The sequence below is a fragment of the Malus sylvestris genome, chromosome 16, assembly GCF_916048215.2.
Source record: "Malus sylvestris chromosome 16, drMalSylv7.2, whole genome shotgun sequence".
NCBI classification, from domain to species: Eukaryota; Viridiplantae; Streptophyta; class Magnoliopsida; order Rosales; family Rosaceae; genus Malus; species Malus sylvestris.
Window position 1 is genome coordinate 22,444,258 of NC_062275.1, and position 14,612 is coordinate 22,458,869.

The window sequence follows — 14,612 nt, forward strand, 5'->3', positions numbered from 1 at the left end:
TTCATCTCAATATTCAACAAGACTCTTACATTTGTCCAAATGAAAGTGGCAACCTAGGCAGGCTAGTCGGACGCTTGGGCGGGTTGGGCGTCCTTTCTTAATTTTCAAACACCTAAGAATTAATCGGAATGACGTCCAGTTGCCTAAAGCATAGGCGGCGTTAAGCAGAAATTTTTATAAGAGTGTTTATAACTATAAATATTGTAAACAAAATTCGTATTTGTGTATCAACACTGGTGTCCTATTATTAGTGAACTTATAGGACAAAAAAAACAAAAAAAAAAGTATCATTAAACTTCAAAAAATAAAAAATAAGACCATGCAGCAAGAGAAGCTCCACGCCATGTGAGACGGCATAGCCCCAAAAAAGAAAAATGATTCAATTAAATAAATCTGTACCAGTACTCAAAAAATAAAAAACAAATAAACCTGCACCAACCCTTTTTAGTAATCTTATTTTGCAATTGCGTATTGCCAACTCAAACTCTTTTGCCAGGATCTCATTGTCCTGATATATAAAACAAAGAAATGGAATTTTCTAGTATGCATCAGCACAAAAAGTGTACATTGAATTTTCAACTGCACATCCGAATTTTTTATTAATCTGATGCGTGCAAGAAAATCCATTATTTTTGTTTTATATATCAGACAATGATATCCTGGCAAAAGAGTTCGACTTGCCAACCTATAAAACACATCATTTGTGAGAGTGGTGCATGTACGCAGAAATATTCAAAGATAAGATGGGTTCCAAGGAATTAGCCAATGATAAGCCTCATGTTGTTTGCATTCCCTTTCCAGTTCAAAGCCACATAAAGGGAATGCTCAAATTTGCTAAACTCCTCCACCATAGAGGCGTTCACATAACCTTTGTCAACACTGAGTTCAATCACAACCGTTTCCTCAAGTCTCTAGGACCCAACTCCCTCCACGGCTTGCCCGATTTTCGGTTTGAAACCATACCAGATGGCCTTCAAAGTTCAGATGAAGACACCACTCAAAATGTGTTTTTGCTTGGTGAGGCCATCAGAAAAAATTTCTTGGCTCCATTTCTTGAGCTCCTAAAAAAACTGACTCAATCATCAACTTCCAACAATGATTGTCCTCCAGCGAGTCACATTGTTTCGGATGGTTGGATGGCTTTCACCGTTCCGGCAGCTGAAGAAATGGGAATCCCTGTCGTACTCTTCTTCACTATGTCTGCAAGCAGCTTAATGGGTTTCAATCAATTTCCTACTTTGGTGGAGAAGGGACTTACCCCTCTAAAAGGTGAAAGAAATGAATATTTTACATTGAAGTAATTAATTGTTTAGTCCTTAGTTCAATTCTAATTTCTCGTTTCTGAAAATGGTTTTCATTTTCTACTTTGTATACATACATGAGATTCGTCAAATTGGCCAAAGACATGTGCCCCCGCTCTACATCTAAGTTTGAATTCATCTTCCGTACCGTATTAAGTACAGTGTAAACTATCGGTTGGATAAAAACGATAATTCTATTCGGTAAATTGACACACAAAATCAATTTAATCTTTTCAATTGTATATGCAGATGAGAGCTGGCTAACAAATGGCTTTCTGGACCAGGTCATAGATTGGGTTCCAGGATTTGAAGGTATAAGGTTAAGGGATCTTCCAAATAACTTTATCACAACAAACCCTAATAAACTAAACTTCTGCTTGGAGGCAATTGAAAGATTTGGTAAAGGTTCAGCGATTGTTCTTCATACTTTTGATGAATTGGAGCAAGAAGTTTTGGATGATCTCTCATCCATGTTTCCGCATGTTTATGCAATTGGCCCTCAACAATTACTTCTTAATCAGATACCGGAGCACCCTCTGAAGGCTATGGGATATAGTCTATGGAAAGAAGAAACTGAGTGCCTCCAATGGCTAAACTCTAAGGCACCAAATTCCATTGTTTATGTGAATTTTGGAAGTTTAGCAGTCGTGACAACTGAACAACTTGTTGAGTTTGGTTGGGGACTAGCAAATAGTAAGCTTCCCTTCTTTTGGGTAATTAGACCTGATCTTGTTGCCGGTGAATCGACAATTTTTCAACCTGAGTTTTTCGTGGAGACGAAGGAAAGAGGTCTAATAGCAAGTTGGTGTCCACAAGAGCAAGTCCTTGAGCACCCATCAGTCGGAGGGTTTTTAACGCATTGCGGTTGGAATTCAACGATCGAGAGTCTATCTGCAGGTGTGCCTATGCTATGCTTTCCATGCTTTACTGACCAGCAAACCAACTGTTATTGTGTTTGTAATAAGTGGGGTATCGGCATGGAGATAAGTAGCGGTGTCAAAAGAGATGATGTAGAGAAGCTTGTTAAAGAACTAATGGAAGGAGAGAAAGGCAAGCAACTGAAAATTAAGGCCATGGAGTGGAAGAAACTGGCAGAAGAAGCCGCTAGTCCACATGGTTCATCATCCACAGACTTGGACAATTTTGTGAATCAAATGCTACGAAGGAAAAGCTAAGATGTCATGTGTCTATGATAATTTTGTCAAGTCTTCTAGTGGACGCTAGATTGTTTTTCTTCTTATAAGTGTAAATAAGATTTTCCTGAAAAAGATGAAAAGAAAAACCTATAGAAAGTAATGTTGTATTTGTTTATTTGTGGGGTACGTAAAATCTGTGTGTACTCCTTTACAAAGAAATTCTTCTGTTTCGATCTCCAAGCTTGAGTTATATCCAAATGACGACGAACACTTTATCTTGAACTGAATATGGGCTTTTGTGAATTGTCATCAAGGCTAGACCTTGAGCAAAAGCCATGGGAGCATGAAGAGTGTAATGTTGCTTACGTTTCTTAGGCTTTAGTTGATGAAACTAACGATCTGCATGCACTTGTGTGTCGTATACATAGTAATTTTCCACATCTTGTTGAGTAGTTTAGTTTCAAATTTGCAATTGTTGCAATCTATGTTGATGACATGAATCTCATTGGAACTCCTAAGGAGCTTGAAAAGGTTGTTGCACACCCTCAATTAGAATTTGAGATAAAGTATCTTGGGAAAACTTGATATTGCCTTGCTCTTGAGAGTGAGAATTGTTCTTACAACATTTTGGTCTACTAATCGAACTACACCACTAAGATGTTACGCCGTTTTAGTGAGGATAAAGTGCTACTTTCAAGTACACCCATAGTCGTTTGTACGTTTGGTGCACAACAAAACTCATTCTATTCAAGGGAAGATGATGAAGAAGTTTTGAAATCCGAAGTTCAGTAGCTAATGCATTTGGCACTTTGTTGTATAGCTCAATGCACAAGGCCAGAGATCTCCATCGTTGTGAATCCTTTAGCAAGATAAATACAACCACGGGCAGACATGCAAACACTAAAAAGGTGTTAAAGAAATTCTACAATACCTTATAGGTATCGTGGATTTAAGTTTATTCTATCCCTACGCAATTCTCGAGTGAAGTCGCTGCCCTTTCGGTCCTCGTTTTGAATCTTGCCTTGTTGGTTATGCTAATGCTTATCGAACCCGCACATGACAAGATTCTCAATGGGTTATGTCTTTACTGTTCTTGGGACCGCAATATCTTGGAGGTCTACTAAGAAAACTCTAGTTGCTTCATCTTCAAACCATGTCAAGATACTCACCCTATATGAGGCCGCTCATGAGTGTATATGGTTGACAGTTGTGGTCGAGCATATTAGAAGCACATGTGGATTGTGTTCTATCTTTGACATCCCAATAACTATATTTGAAGATAACTCTACATGTATAGACCAGATTCGAAAATGAAACATCAAAGGAGACCAAACCAAGCACATTACGTCAAAGCTCTTCTTCTCTCATCAACAACAAGAGCATCAGAAAATCAAAATCAAGCAAATTTGTTCCCTAGACAACCTCGTCGATCTCTTCACCAAGTCATAGCTGAAGTCCCCTTTTTAGAAGTTTGTATGAGGAATTGGAATGCGTAAACTACCTGATTTACACTACTTGCAGTCAATTACAAAGTTTTGTCAAACTCATGGGGAATATTTAGTAAACACTAAGTTGACCTTAGTGTACACTTTTTTTTCTTAGTTCCAGAGCACTTTTCTCATTGAATTTTTCTAACCTGACAAGGTTTTTGTGAGGCACTTATAATGGGGAGGTCATACCTTGATGTAAGCGTTAACTGCCACTTGATTACCACAAGCATAGATAATGCACTTCTCAACTTTTTCTGTGAGACTTTGGGATTTGTCCCATTGCGTTTTACCATTGTAGGTTTTTGTTAGTTTATGTTTCCCTACATGCAATCCTAACTTAGATTTGTGTGTGTACTGCCTATGCCAATTGAAGATTTCAACAATCATTCATGAAGACCTAACACTACTGCTTCTTAAGCTTTACGCGCTCAAGGGGGAGTGTTGTAGTTAATACTGTTTAGGAATGTGATTGTGCAAACCTAGAAGTAGATTCCAATAGGATTTGAGAGGTCAAATCTCAATATGACTTGTATTACTTGTAGGGCAACTAATTAAAGCTCATGTGATTAGTATAAAGAAAGTGATAAAGCCATAAGCAAGCATGTGCAATCCACAACCATTGAGATATCTCCACTCTCTCTCTCTCTCTCTCTCTCTCTCTCTCTCTCTCTGTTTGGGCCCAAAATATTGGTTTGGGCAGAGCACTAAATTGTTCTCGACCCGGAGGTCGTACTTAGGAGTCATTGGGGGACATCCAGTTTATGGGCCACATAACCAAGGCCGACCGTGTCCTATTAGGAATCCATGAGTAGTTGAATCCTGATACGAGAAGGAGTTTCGATAAGATAAGGATGTTGGAGTTTGGGATTGAATCCGGCTTGATAACGGGTTGAGTTCAAAGTCTTAGTAGGAGTAGGATTGGCCGAGATAAAGGGGGATCGAGGAAAGGAGTCCTGATCCGAGAATGGTTGTGATTCGATCGGAAGCAGGTTAGCCACTATAAATAGGGGGAGAAGGACACCATTCAGGGCCCCTCTAATTGAACACACAAATTGCCCTGCGTAAACCCTCGCTTTCGCGAAACCTCTCAACAACCTTGAGATTTTTATTTTCTTTTTTCGTCGAAACATCTTCAGTTTGGATAAACAGCACTATGAAGGCAACCAGCGAACATCTTCAGTTTGGATAAACAGCACTGTTACAATAGAATCAGCCGACCGTGGAGCACCTTCAGTTTGGATAAACAGCACTGCGTCCAGGTCCACCGGTTATCTATCCAAGTCTCGGTCGAGAAGGATTTTCGTGTCCTTATTGGCAGAGGTCATCTCATTAGCCTTCTCGGCGAAGTGAGGTGTTACAAATTACTGGGCTCGGCAGATTGAACACCGAGTTGTTTATGATTGGTTATTCACAAGTAGGTTTTAGAGTTCGGCATTCTGACGGCCGAACCACTTTCACAATCAAGACGTACATTTGTTTTGAGTACTTATGCCCATGTAGTCTGGTGTCGATTTGGCGTGCTTATACTTTAACGAATATAATCACTGTGACCGAATCTGGTGCCGACAATTTGTGAACTTCGCTGAACTAGTAGCTTTGTCTTCAATCTCTAGAACCCGAAGGCCGAGAGTGTTCCTTCCTCAGCCGCAGTCGCAAGATCGAGAAGTCAGCCGCGCGCTCAACGCAACATCAACATATTTCACTCCTCGGCCGAGCTCAGCCGACGAGTTGGCACACCCCACATACAACCGAAGGACGTAGTTGGCTCTGGGCTCGAGGCAGATGGATGCATGTGAGCTGCACTGGGCTGACATAAAGAAGCCTTTTTCAATTTTTTTTTTAATTTTTATTTTATTTTTCTGTTAATTCATTCTCTGTTTAGTTATTTTCTTTCATTTTTATTTTCATGTTTTACATAGTTTAGTTTATCTTAGTTCCAGTTTTTTTTTTTAGTTTGTTCTTTCTTTTCCACACCTTGAGGACAATGTGTGATTTACGTTTAAGGGTGGGAAATAAGAAATTTTAGGTTTTTAAACTTCACCTCGTCGGCGCCGTCTCTCTCCTTTCTCTCTGCACCGAGGGTCCGAGACCCACATACACACACGCACACCATCGCACCTGCTTCAAATTTTGTGTGTTTCATCTCGTCTTCTATTTCATTTTGATACCTAGATCGGAGTCTAGGGTCCTGTTTTACAGTCGGCCGGAGCTGTAGAAGCTCCGGCGTTCTTCTCCAAGTAGCACAGTTCCAAAATATCGCGATAATTTCGGAAATATCGCGATATTATCGATATATAAATGGACAAGGTGAAGGTTAATTCCATATTAAAGTCTTTTCTATTTATCGTCAATTAAACATTAATTCACGAATTATACTTTGAAAATTTGCATTATATATAAATGATTATGGTGTGTTTAAACTTCTTTCATTAATTACTACATATTTTCTACACTCACAATGTTTGTCAGCTCGCTATATAATCAACTTGATAATGTTAAATCCATCATGCAATGCATTTCCTTCCAATTTTTTGTGATAAACTAATAGATAATTGACTAAATAAACATCCTGCAAAGTTTCAATAAAAATTTCCAAGTTTTTCTTACAATTTCCGTGGTTTTCATGTAATTTTTATCGATATCGATATTATCTCGATATTTCCATCGATATTTCCGTGTTTTTAGACTACCGATATTTCCGATATTACCGATATTTTCTTCCTTGATCGGCAGAAAGTGTACATCAGAATCCTGGTCCATTGAATTTTTAACCGCATATCCCAACATTTTATTTGTTTGATGCGTACTAGAAAATTCCAATTTTTTTGTTTTATATATCAGGACAATGAGATCCTGGCAAAAGATTTTGATTTGCCAACATATAAAACACATCATTTGTGAGAGTGGTGCATACACATACATAAAAAAAGGTCGTACCCAGTGCACAAGGCTTCCGCTTTACGCAGGGTCTGGGAGAGGTGAATGTCGGCTAGCCTTACCCCCATTTATGGAGAGGTTGCTCCCAAGTCTCGAACCCGAGACCTACCGCTCATGAGCGAAGGCACTTGCCATCACACCAAGTGCGACCTCTGCATACACATACATACGCAGAAATATTGAAAGATAAGATGGGTTCCAAGGAAGTAGCCAATGATAAGCCTCATATCGCTTGCATTCCCCTTCCAGTTCAAAGCCACATAAAGGGAATGCTCAAATTTGCTAAACTCCTCCACCATAGAGGCGTTCACATAACCTTTGTCAACACTGAGTTCAATCACAACCGTTTCCTCAAGTCTCTAGGACCCAACTCCCTCCACGGCTTGCCCGATTTTCAGTTTGAAACCATACCAGATGGTCTTCAAAGTTCAGATGAAGATACCACTCAAAATGTGGCTTTGCTTGGTGAGGCCGTCAGAACAAATTTCTTAGCTCCATTTCGTGGCCTCCTAAAAAAACTGACACAATCATCAACTTCCCACAATGATATTCCTCCAGCGAGTCACATTGTTTCGGATGGTTGGATAGCTTTCACCATCACGGCGGCTGAAGAAATGGGAATCCCTGTTGTACTCTTCTTCACTATTTCTCAAGCAGCTTGATGGATTTCAATCAATTTCCTGCTTTGGTGGAGAAGGGACTTACCCCTCTCAAAGGTGAAAGAAATAAATATTTTGCATTGAAGTAATTAATTGTTTAGTCCTTTTTTCTAATTTTAATTTATCGTTTCTGATCGAATGGTTTTCATTTTTTATCTTGTATTTCTGAAAGAAACAAATACATAGATTTGTCAAGTTGGCTAGAGGCATGTGCCACCCGCTATGCCTCTAAGTTTGAATTGATCTTTCGTATTGTATAAGTACAGTGTAAACTATCGCTTGGATAAAAACAATAATTCTATTTGGTACTTCATTGACACACAAAATCAATTTAATCTTTTCATGTGCATATGCAGATGAGAGCTGGCTAACAAATGGCTTTCTGGACCAGGTCATAGATTGGGTTCCAGGATTTAAAGGTATAAGGTTAAGGGATCTCCCAAACAACTTTATCACAACAAATCCTAATGAATCACTAGACTTCTTCTTGGAGGTAATTGAAAGACTTGGTAAAGGATCAGCAATTGTTCTTCATACTTTTGATGAATTGGAGCAAGAAGTTTTGGATGATCTCTCATCCATGTTTCCACGTGTTTATGTAATTGGTCCTCAACAGTTACTTCTTAATCAGATACCGGAGCACCCTCTGAAGGCCATGGGATATAGTCTATGGAAAGAAGAAACGGAGTGCCTCCAATGGCTAAACTCCAAGGCACCAAGTTCCGTCATTTATGTGAATTTTGGAAGTTTAGCAGTCGTGACAACTGAACAACTTGTTGAGTTTGGTTGGGGACTAGCAAATAGTAAGCTTCCCTTCTTTTGGGTAATTAGACCCGATCTTGTTGCTGGTGAATCGACAATTTTTCAACTTGAGTTTTTCGTGGAGACGAAGGAAAGAGGTCTAATAGCAAGTTGGTCCACAAGAGCAAGTGCTTGAGCACCCATCGGTCGGAGGGTTTTTAACGCATTGCGGTTTGAATTCAACGATCGAGAGTCTATCTGCAGGTGTGCCTATGCTATGTTTTCCATGCTTGACTGACCAGCAAACCAACTGTTATTGTATTTGTAATAAATGGGGTATCGGCATGGAGATAAGTAATGGTGCCAAGAGAGATGAAGTAGAGAAGCTTGTTATAGAATTAATGGAAGGAGAGAAAGGCAAGCAACTGAAAATTAAGGGCATGGAGTGGAAGAAACTGGCGGAAGAAGCCACTACTCCACATGGTTCATCATCCACAAACTTGGACAATTTTGTGAATCAAGTGCTTCGAAGAAAAAGCTAAGATGTCATATGTCTATGATAGTTTTGTCAAGTCTCTAGTGGATGCTACATTGTTTTTCTTCTTATAAGTGTAAACGCAATAAAGATCAAAAGAAAAACGTACAGAAAGTAATGTTATATTTGTAGGGTACGTAAAATCTGTGTCCTCTTTTAAATAGAAATTCTTCTGTTTCGATCTCCAAGCTTGAGTTAGATTATTTTGAACTGAATATGGGCTTTTGTGAAATGTCCTTGAGCAAAAGCCATGGGAGCATGAAGAGGAACGATCTGCATGCACTTGTTATCGTATACATAGGAAATTTCCACATCTTATTGAAGAACTCTAGAAGTGCTTGAGTATGTTCGTACTTGCCCTTGCGTGGTTGAATGGCACACGTGGTAGCTCCGTTAGGTCTCGTTTCGAATTGCTTCTCCAAAAAAGACACTTATGTTGATAAGCACAGTGCTTTTTTTATAAACACAATAAAGAAGCATTTGGGATTAGCCCGGTGGTAAATGTGGGTAGAGTGATAAGTAAGAGTAAACTAGGTACAAAGTTCAAAACTTGATGCAACAAAAAAAAAAGCACCTAATTAGAAGACGCTAACAAGAGTTGGAAGTATTCAATGTTTTTCAGCTAAATGAAGTAAAAAACGATTTATTTTGTTTGGTGTTTTGGTCATTACATAGCAGTCTTAAACGTACCCTAAAAGCCAGTAGGTCGTATTGCAACTAAAACTTGAAAAATGAAAACAACTTAATATTCTTTCTGTTATAAACTTCTAGTTTAAGTGTGATTGTGTAAATCCTAGATTAGATTTGATTCTAATAATTCTTCTATATGGACTTGTATTCCAAGGAGGAGAAGGATTTCTTCTCTCTCTTATTATTATAAATAAAGGCATTGCGTAGGGGGAATAACACACATTCCTTTACACAGCCCTACAAACACATCTCTCTCTATTCTCTCTGTGCTGCGGGCCCCCTTCCCCTGTCAGTTAAATATAGACTACAACATGTTATCAGCACGCTCCTACTACTGCGCTTAAGAATCTAACATGGAAGCCTTCTTCTGCTCAAGCATCAAATTATTTAATGAATATGCATTGAATTAATATGGAATTGAAAAAAAAATTATTATAAAGTTTTCTTTTAGGGTTTCGTTGAAAACATATCCATGTCGTTGGGCTTCTTTTCCCCCGAGCCAAGAACCCGAACCTGGAGCCACAGCTCCAGGCCCAAACCCTAAACCTGATGCCTAGACGACGTTGTCTCCCTTGAACAGTCAAGTAGCATGGCTTTCAACCATGCTCAGCCACCTCCGGCTACCTCCTCGACAACATGCAATCGTCACCGACAAGTCTTTGCTTGAAATTTGATGTTTTTCTTTGAAATTCAAATCACAAATTTCTAGGGTTGTACAACGTTGAGAGTTTTTCACTCTCCATTCAATTTTATGAGTTGTCGTTGCACCCACTGAAGTTCATAATTATTTTGAAACATGACGTTTCTAGAAACATGCCTTGTTTGAAAACCTGAAGTTTTCCTTAAAAACATCACCCATGAAAACCCAAAGTTTTTTTCATGTAAATTTAAACCAATAAATGTCTATTAGAACCTAAATGTTCTACCCCTATGTGAATGGATTGATATTCTTCTCCAATACACCAATCGCATCTTGTCCATTTATTTTGTGATGGGAACATGTTGAATTTGAACAAACTCGACTTCACCACTTAGAGGTCCTTGGAATGAACTACCTCAAGAGGGTCCAAGATGTGAAGCTCCACCTCACTGCAAAGAATTTACATCCCACCATTGAAGATGAGACGGACAATCTAGTTGGCGAAGCTGAGAAAGCCACTGCCATAATCTTCATCCGAAGACATATTCATGATGCACTGCAAACCGAGTACCTTGCTGATGAGGATCCACAAGCACTATGGGTCACTTTGGTTGATTGTTTTGATCACCAAAAGTGATTGGCAACATTTGCGCTTCCAAGAATGAGTATAATTCTGAAGTTTGTTGAATTTGATCACTTCTCAAGTTCTGTAACGAGACCTTGACCAAAGAGGATCTCCTGAAGAAGACCTATTCGACCATCTCTACTACTAATATTGTCCTGCATCAACAATATAGGGCTCAGAAGTTCATTACGTTCTCGGATTTAATCTATGTTTTACTTCTCACTGAAAAGCTCAACCTACTGGGGCAACTACTATGCCTGAAAAGCCCAAAATGTCAAAATAGACGTGGTAGGGGCGGCCAGAAACAACCCCGTCAAGGTCAACAGAGCCAAAGCCCATCTAATGGAGGAAACAAAGCCCAGACATGCCCTAACCTCACTCCCAAGGCCCCAAACTTCAAGAATAAGGGAAAAACACATGAAACCATGGATGCGAATATGTGCTATCATTGTGGTTCAAAGGACCATTGGTCCCATGTTTGCTAAGCTCCCCAGAAAGTTGTAGCTGAATATCATTCTCGTCATAAGAAGTTTGAATCAAACTTTCTGCAAGTGGATGAACCGAAGAGTACCAAAATGGAGGTTTCTGACTTTCAAGAGGCTATTACCCTATGGAAGATTATAATCTTAGACATAAACTATTTTTCTAGTTGAAATGTAGACATTGGGGCCGAATTCCACCTAGTGGCCAAACCCCCTTGTGTTTTTTGTTTAATTTTGAACAATTTTCTTTTATGTTTGGATTATTTGTTGGTGATTTGTTTTTTGGATATTAAGTTTTAATAAATTACCATCCTTGAATACTTAAAATTATTTTGAATGGATATTTGTTTTTAGAACTTTTATGCATGTGGCCGATTCAAATTAATTTTCATTCTAGGTATGACTAATGGGAAAGCTAGTTGTCTGGCAAATAGAGCAACAACGCACACCGTTTTGTATGAACGCATCTATTTCACTAACTTCATACCTAAGAATGCACCTCTGACAACCCTCTCATGCCCATCCAACCTGATCGAATGATACTGTAAGGCACGTATAATGTTGTCCAATGGTACAATTTTGACCATTGATGAGGCACTTTATTCTCCGCGTTCCAGAAGAATGTTGTTGAGTTTTAAGGACATTAGAGATTATAATTACCACGCTGAAACCTGTACAAAATGGAGTTGAATTTATGTGCATAATTTCCAATGAATATGGCTAGAAGCATATTCTAAAGAAGATAGAGCGTATCCTGAGTGATCTGTATACTACGACTATACGCCCTATAGAAAGCCACTATGTGGCTGGCCTTACCTCTAGGACTGCGCACGAAATTACACTTTCACATGATCGTTTAGGACACCCTAGATGAACAACGATACGTCATATCCTCAAATCATCACACGGGCATCCACTAACCCAAAGTTTAGGTTCGATTCAAGGAATCGCATGTCAAATCTGTTATATAGGAAAGCTTATTATTAAGCCTACTTATGACAATATTCGTTTGAATCCTCTTATTTTTTCTACAAAGGATTTAGGGGGACATTTGTGAACCGATTCACCTTCTATACAGACCATTTAGATATTTTATGGTTTTGGTTGATGTTTCCACACGTTGGTCACACGTGTGCTTGTTGTCCACAAGGAACGCTGCATTCTCTAAACTATTGCCTCAGGTTATCAAGCTTAGGGCTCACCACCTTGATTATCTGATCAAATCTATTCGATTGGATAATGCTGGAGAATTCACATCTAAAACTTTTGACAATTATTACATGTTGATTGGGGTTAAAGTTAAACATCTAGTACCCCATGTTCACACCCAGAATGGCCTGGCAGAGGCATTCATTAAGTGCTTTCAAATGATTGCTCGATCATTGGTCATACGTACCAAGTTCTCGATCACTGCTTGAGGCCATGCAATATTGCATGCAGCCATGTTGGTCCGCCTGAGGCCTGTTGTAACCCAACCATATAGCCTATTCAGTTGGCTACCAGATATGAACCCAACATATCGCATATGCACGATTTTTGTTGTGCCGTCTATGTGCCGATTTCATCGCCCTTACGTACAAAATGGGGCCTCAGAGAATGATGGAAATTTATGTTGAATGTGATTCTCTTTCGATTATTCGTTATTTAAAACCTTTGACAGATGATTTATTTACCGCTCGTTTTGCAAATTGTCACTTATATGAGATAGTCTTCTCGTCATTAGGGGGAGATAAGAACGTTAACGTTCCTGAAGAACGACGCGAATTAACGTGGACGACTCCCACTTTGTCTCATTTAGATCCTCACAATGCTCAATCTAAAATTGAAATGCAGCACATATTAGATCTTCAGAGCATAGCTCAAAGCATGCCAGATGCTTTCACCGATCTAGCGCAAGTGATAAGACCACATATTCCATCTACGAATGTGCATACAAAGATAGATGTACCAAATGTACAATGGACTTCCCTCCTGGAGGCCTGGGATGCCAACTTTGGCAATCCATGTAAATTAACGGCTAGCCAACATCTGTCCCTACACAAAAATGTGGCAAACTTCTTGATTCAAAGGATTCACACCCTCGGAAGAGGAAACCCATAGCACAGGCACCTGAAAAGCCTACCATGAATCCGACTATTGCTTACTCATTCTATCCAACTCATAAGGAAATTCTAGATTACGGAAGTGTCCTTGAATAGAGGAATACACCTCTTGAGAATCATGAGATTTTGGTCTATAATACTAGCTTAGATGATGTTTAATGTAGAAATGAGATGATCGTCGACGATGCATTAGCATATGCAGTAGCTACTGAAATCATGTTGAGTGATGACATTAAACCCCGTTTCGTTGATGAATGTCGACGTAGAACCGATTGGTCAAACTGGAAATAAGTAATCCAAGTCGAACTCGATTCGCTTACGAAACGTAAGGTGCATGGACCTGTAGCTCCTACTCTTCCACGTGTGAAGCTCGTTGGCTACAAGTGGGTTTTCGTTTAGAAGCGTAATGAGAAGAACGAAATTGTACGTTACAAAGCTCCTTTTGTTGCGCAAGGCTTCTCACAATGCCTTAGGATTGAGTATGACAAAACTTATTCACAATTTATGGATGTGATTACTTTTCGCTACCTTATCAGTTTGGTAGTTTTCAAAAAAACTAAGTATCTAGCTGATGGACATAGTAACTGCGTATCTATATAGGGATCTTGATACCGAAATTTATATGAAAGTTTCTGAAGAACTTACATTGACTGGATCAAATATTTCCAAACCCTGGAACACGCTCTCAATCCGGCTAAGGCGTTCACTCTATGGTTTGAAGCAATCCGGAAGAATGTGGTATAACTGCCTGAGTGAGTATTTGACTAGTCAAGGATATGTGGACAATGAACTATGCTCTTGTGTGTTCATTAAGAAGTCACATTCTGGTTTTGCGATTGTTGCAATATATGTCGATGACATGAACCTCATTGGACTCCTAAAGAGCTCGCGAGAACTGTTGTGCACCTGAAGTAGGAATTTGAGATGAAAGAACTAGGAAAGACTCGATATTGTCTCGGTCTTGAGAAAGAGCACCGTTCGGATGGAATCTTAGTACATCCAACGAACTACACCCATAAGGTGTTGTGCCGCTTTAACGAGGATAAAGCGAAGCCTTCAAGTAGTTATATGGTCATTCGATCGTTAGATGCAAAACGAGATTCCTTCCATCCGAAGGAGGATGATGAAGAGATTTTGGAGCCTGAAGTTCCTTATCTAAGTGCGATAGGCGCTTTATTGTACTTAGCTCAATGTACTAGACTCAACATCTTTTTCCCTAAGATATAGTAATGCACCAATACGCAGACATTAGACTAGTGTTAAAGACATTTTCC

The 14,612-nt window shown here is 39.3% G+C and overlaps 1 protein-coding gene and 1 pseudogene across 1 annotated transcript; both read left to right on the plus strand.

Moving 5' to 3' along the window:
* The first annotated feature begins 691 nt into the window (after positions 1–691).
* LOC126606244 (7-deoxyloganetin glucosyltransferase-like) lies at positions 692–2,677 on the plus strand. The gene is made up of 2 exons (XM_050273605.1): positions 692–1,269; positions 1,551–2,677. The coding sequence occupies exons 1-2, from the start codon at positions 717–719 to the stop codon at positions 2,474–2,476; spliced, it is 1,479 nt and encodes a 492-aa protein (XP_050129562.1). The 5' UTR covers positions 692–716; the 3' UTR covers positions 2,477–2,677.
* Positions 2,678–6,921: 4,244 nt separating this feature from the next.
* Positions 6,922–8,982, plus strand: LOC126606245 (7-deoxyloganetin glucosyltransferase-like; annotated as a pseudogene).
* The last annotated feature ends 5,630 nt before the right edge of the window (positions 8,983–14,612 follow it).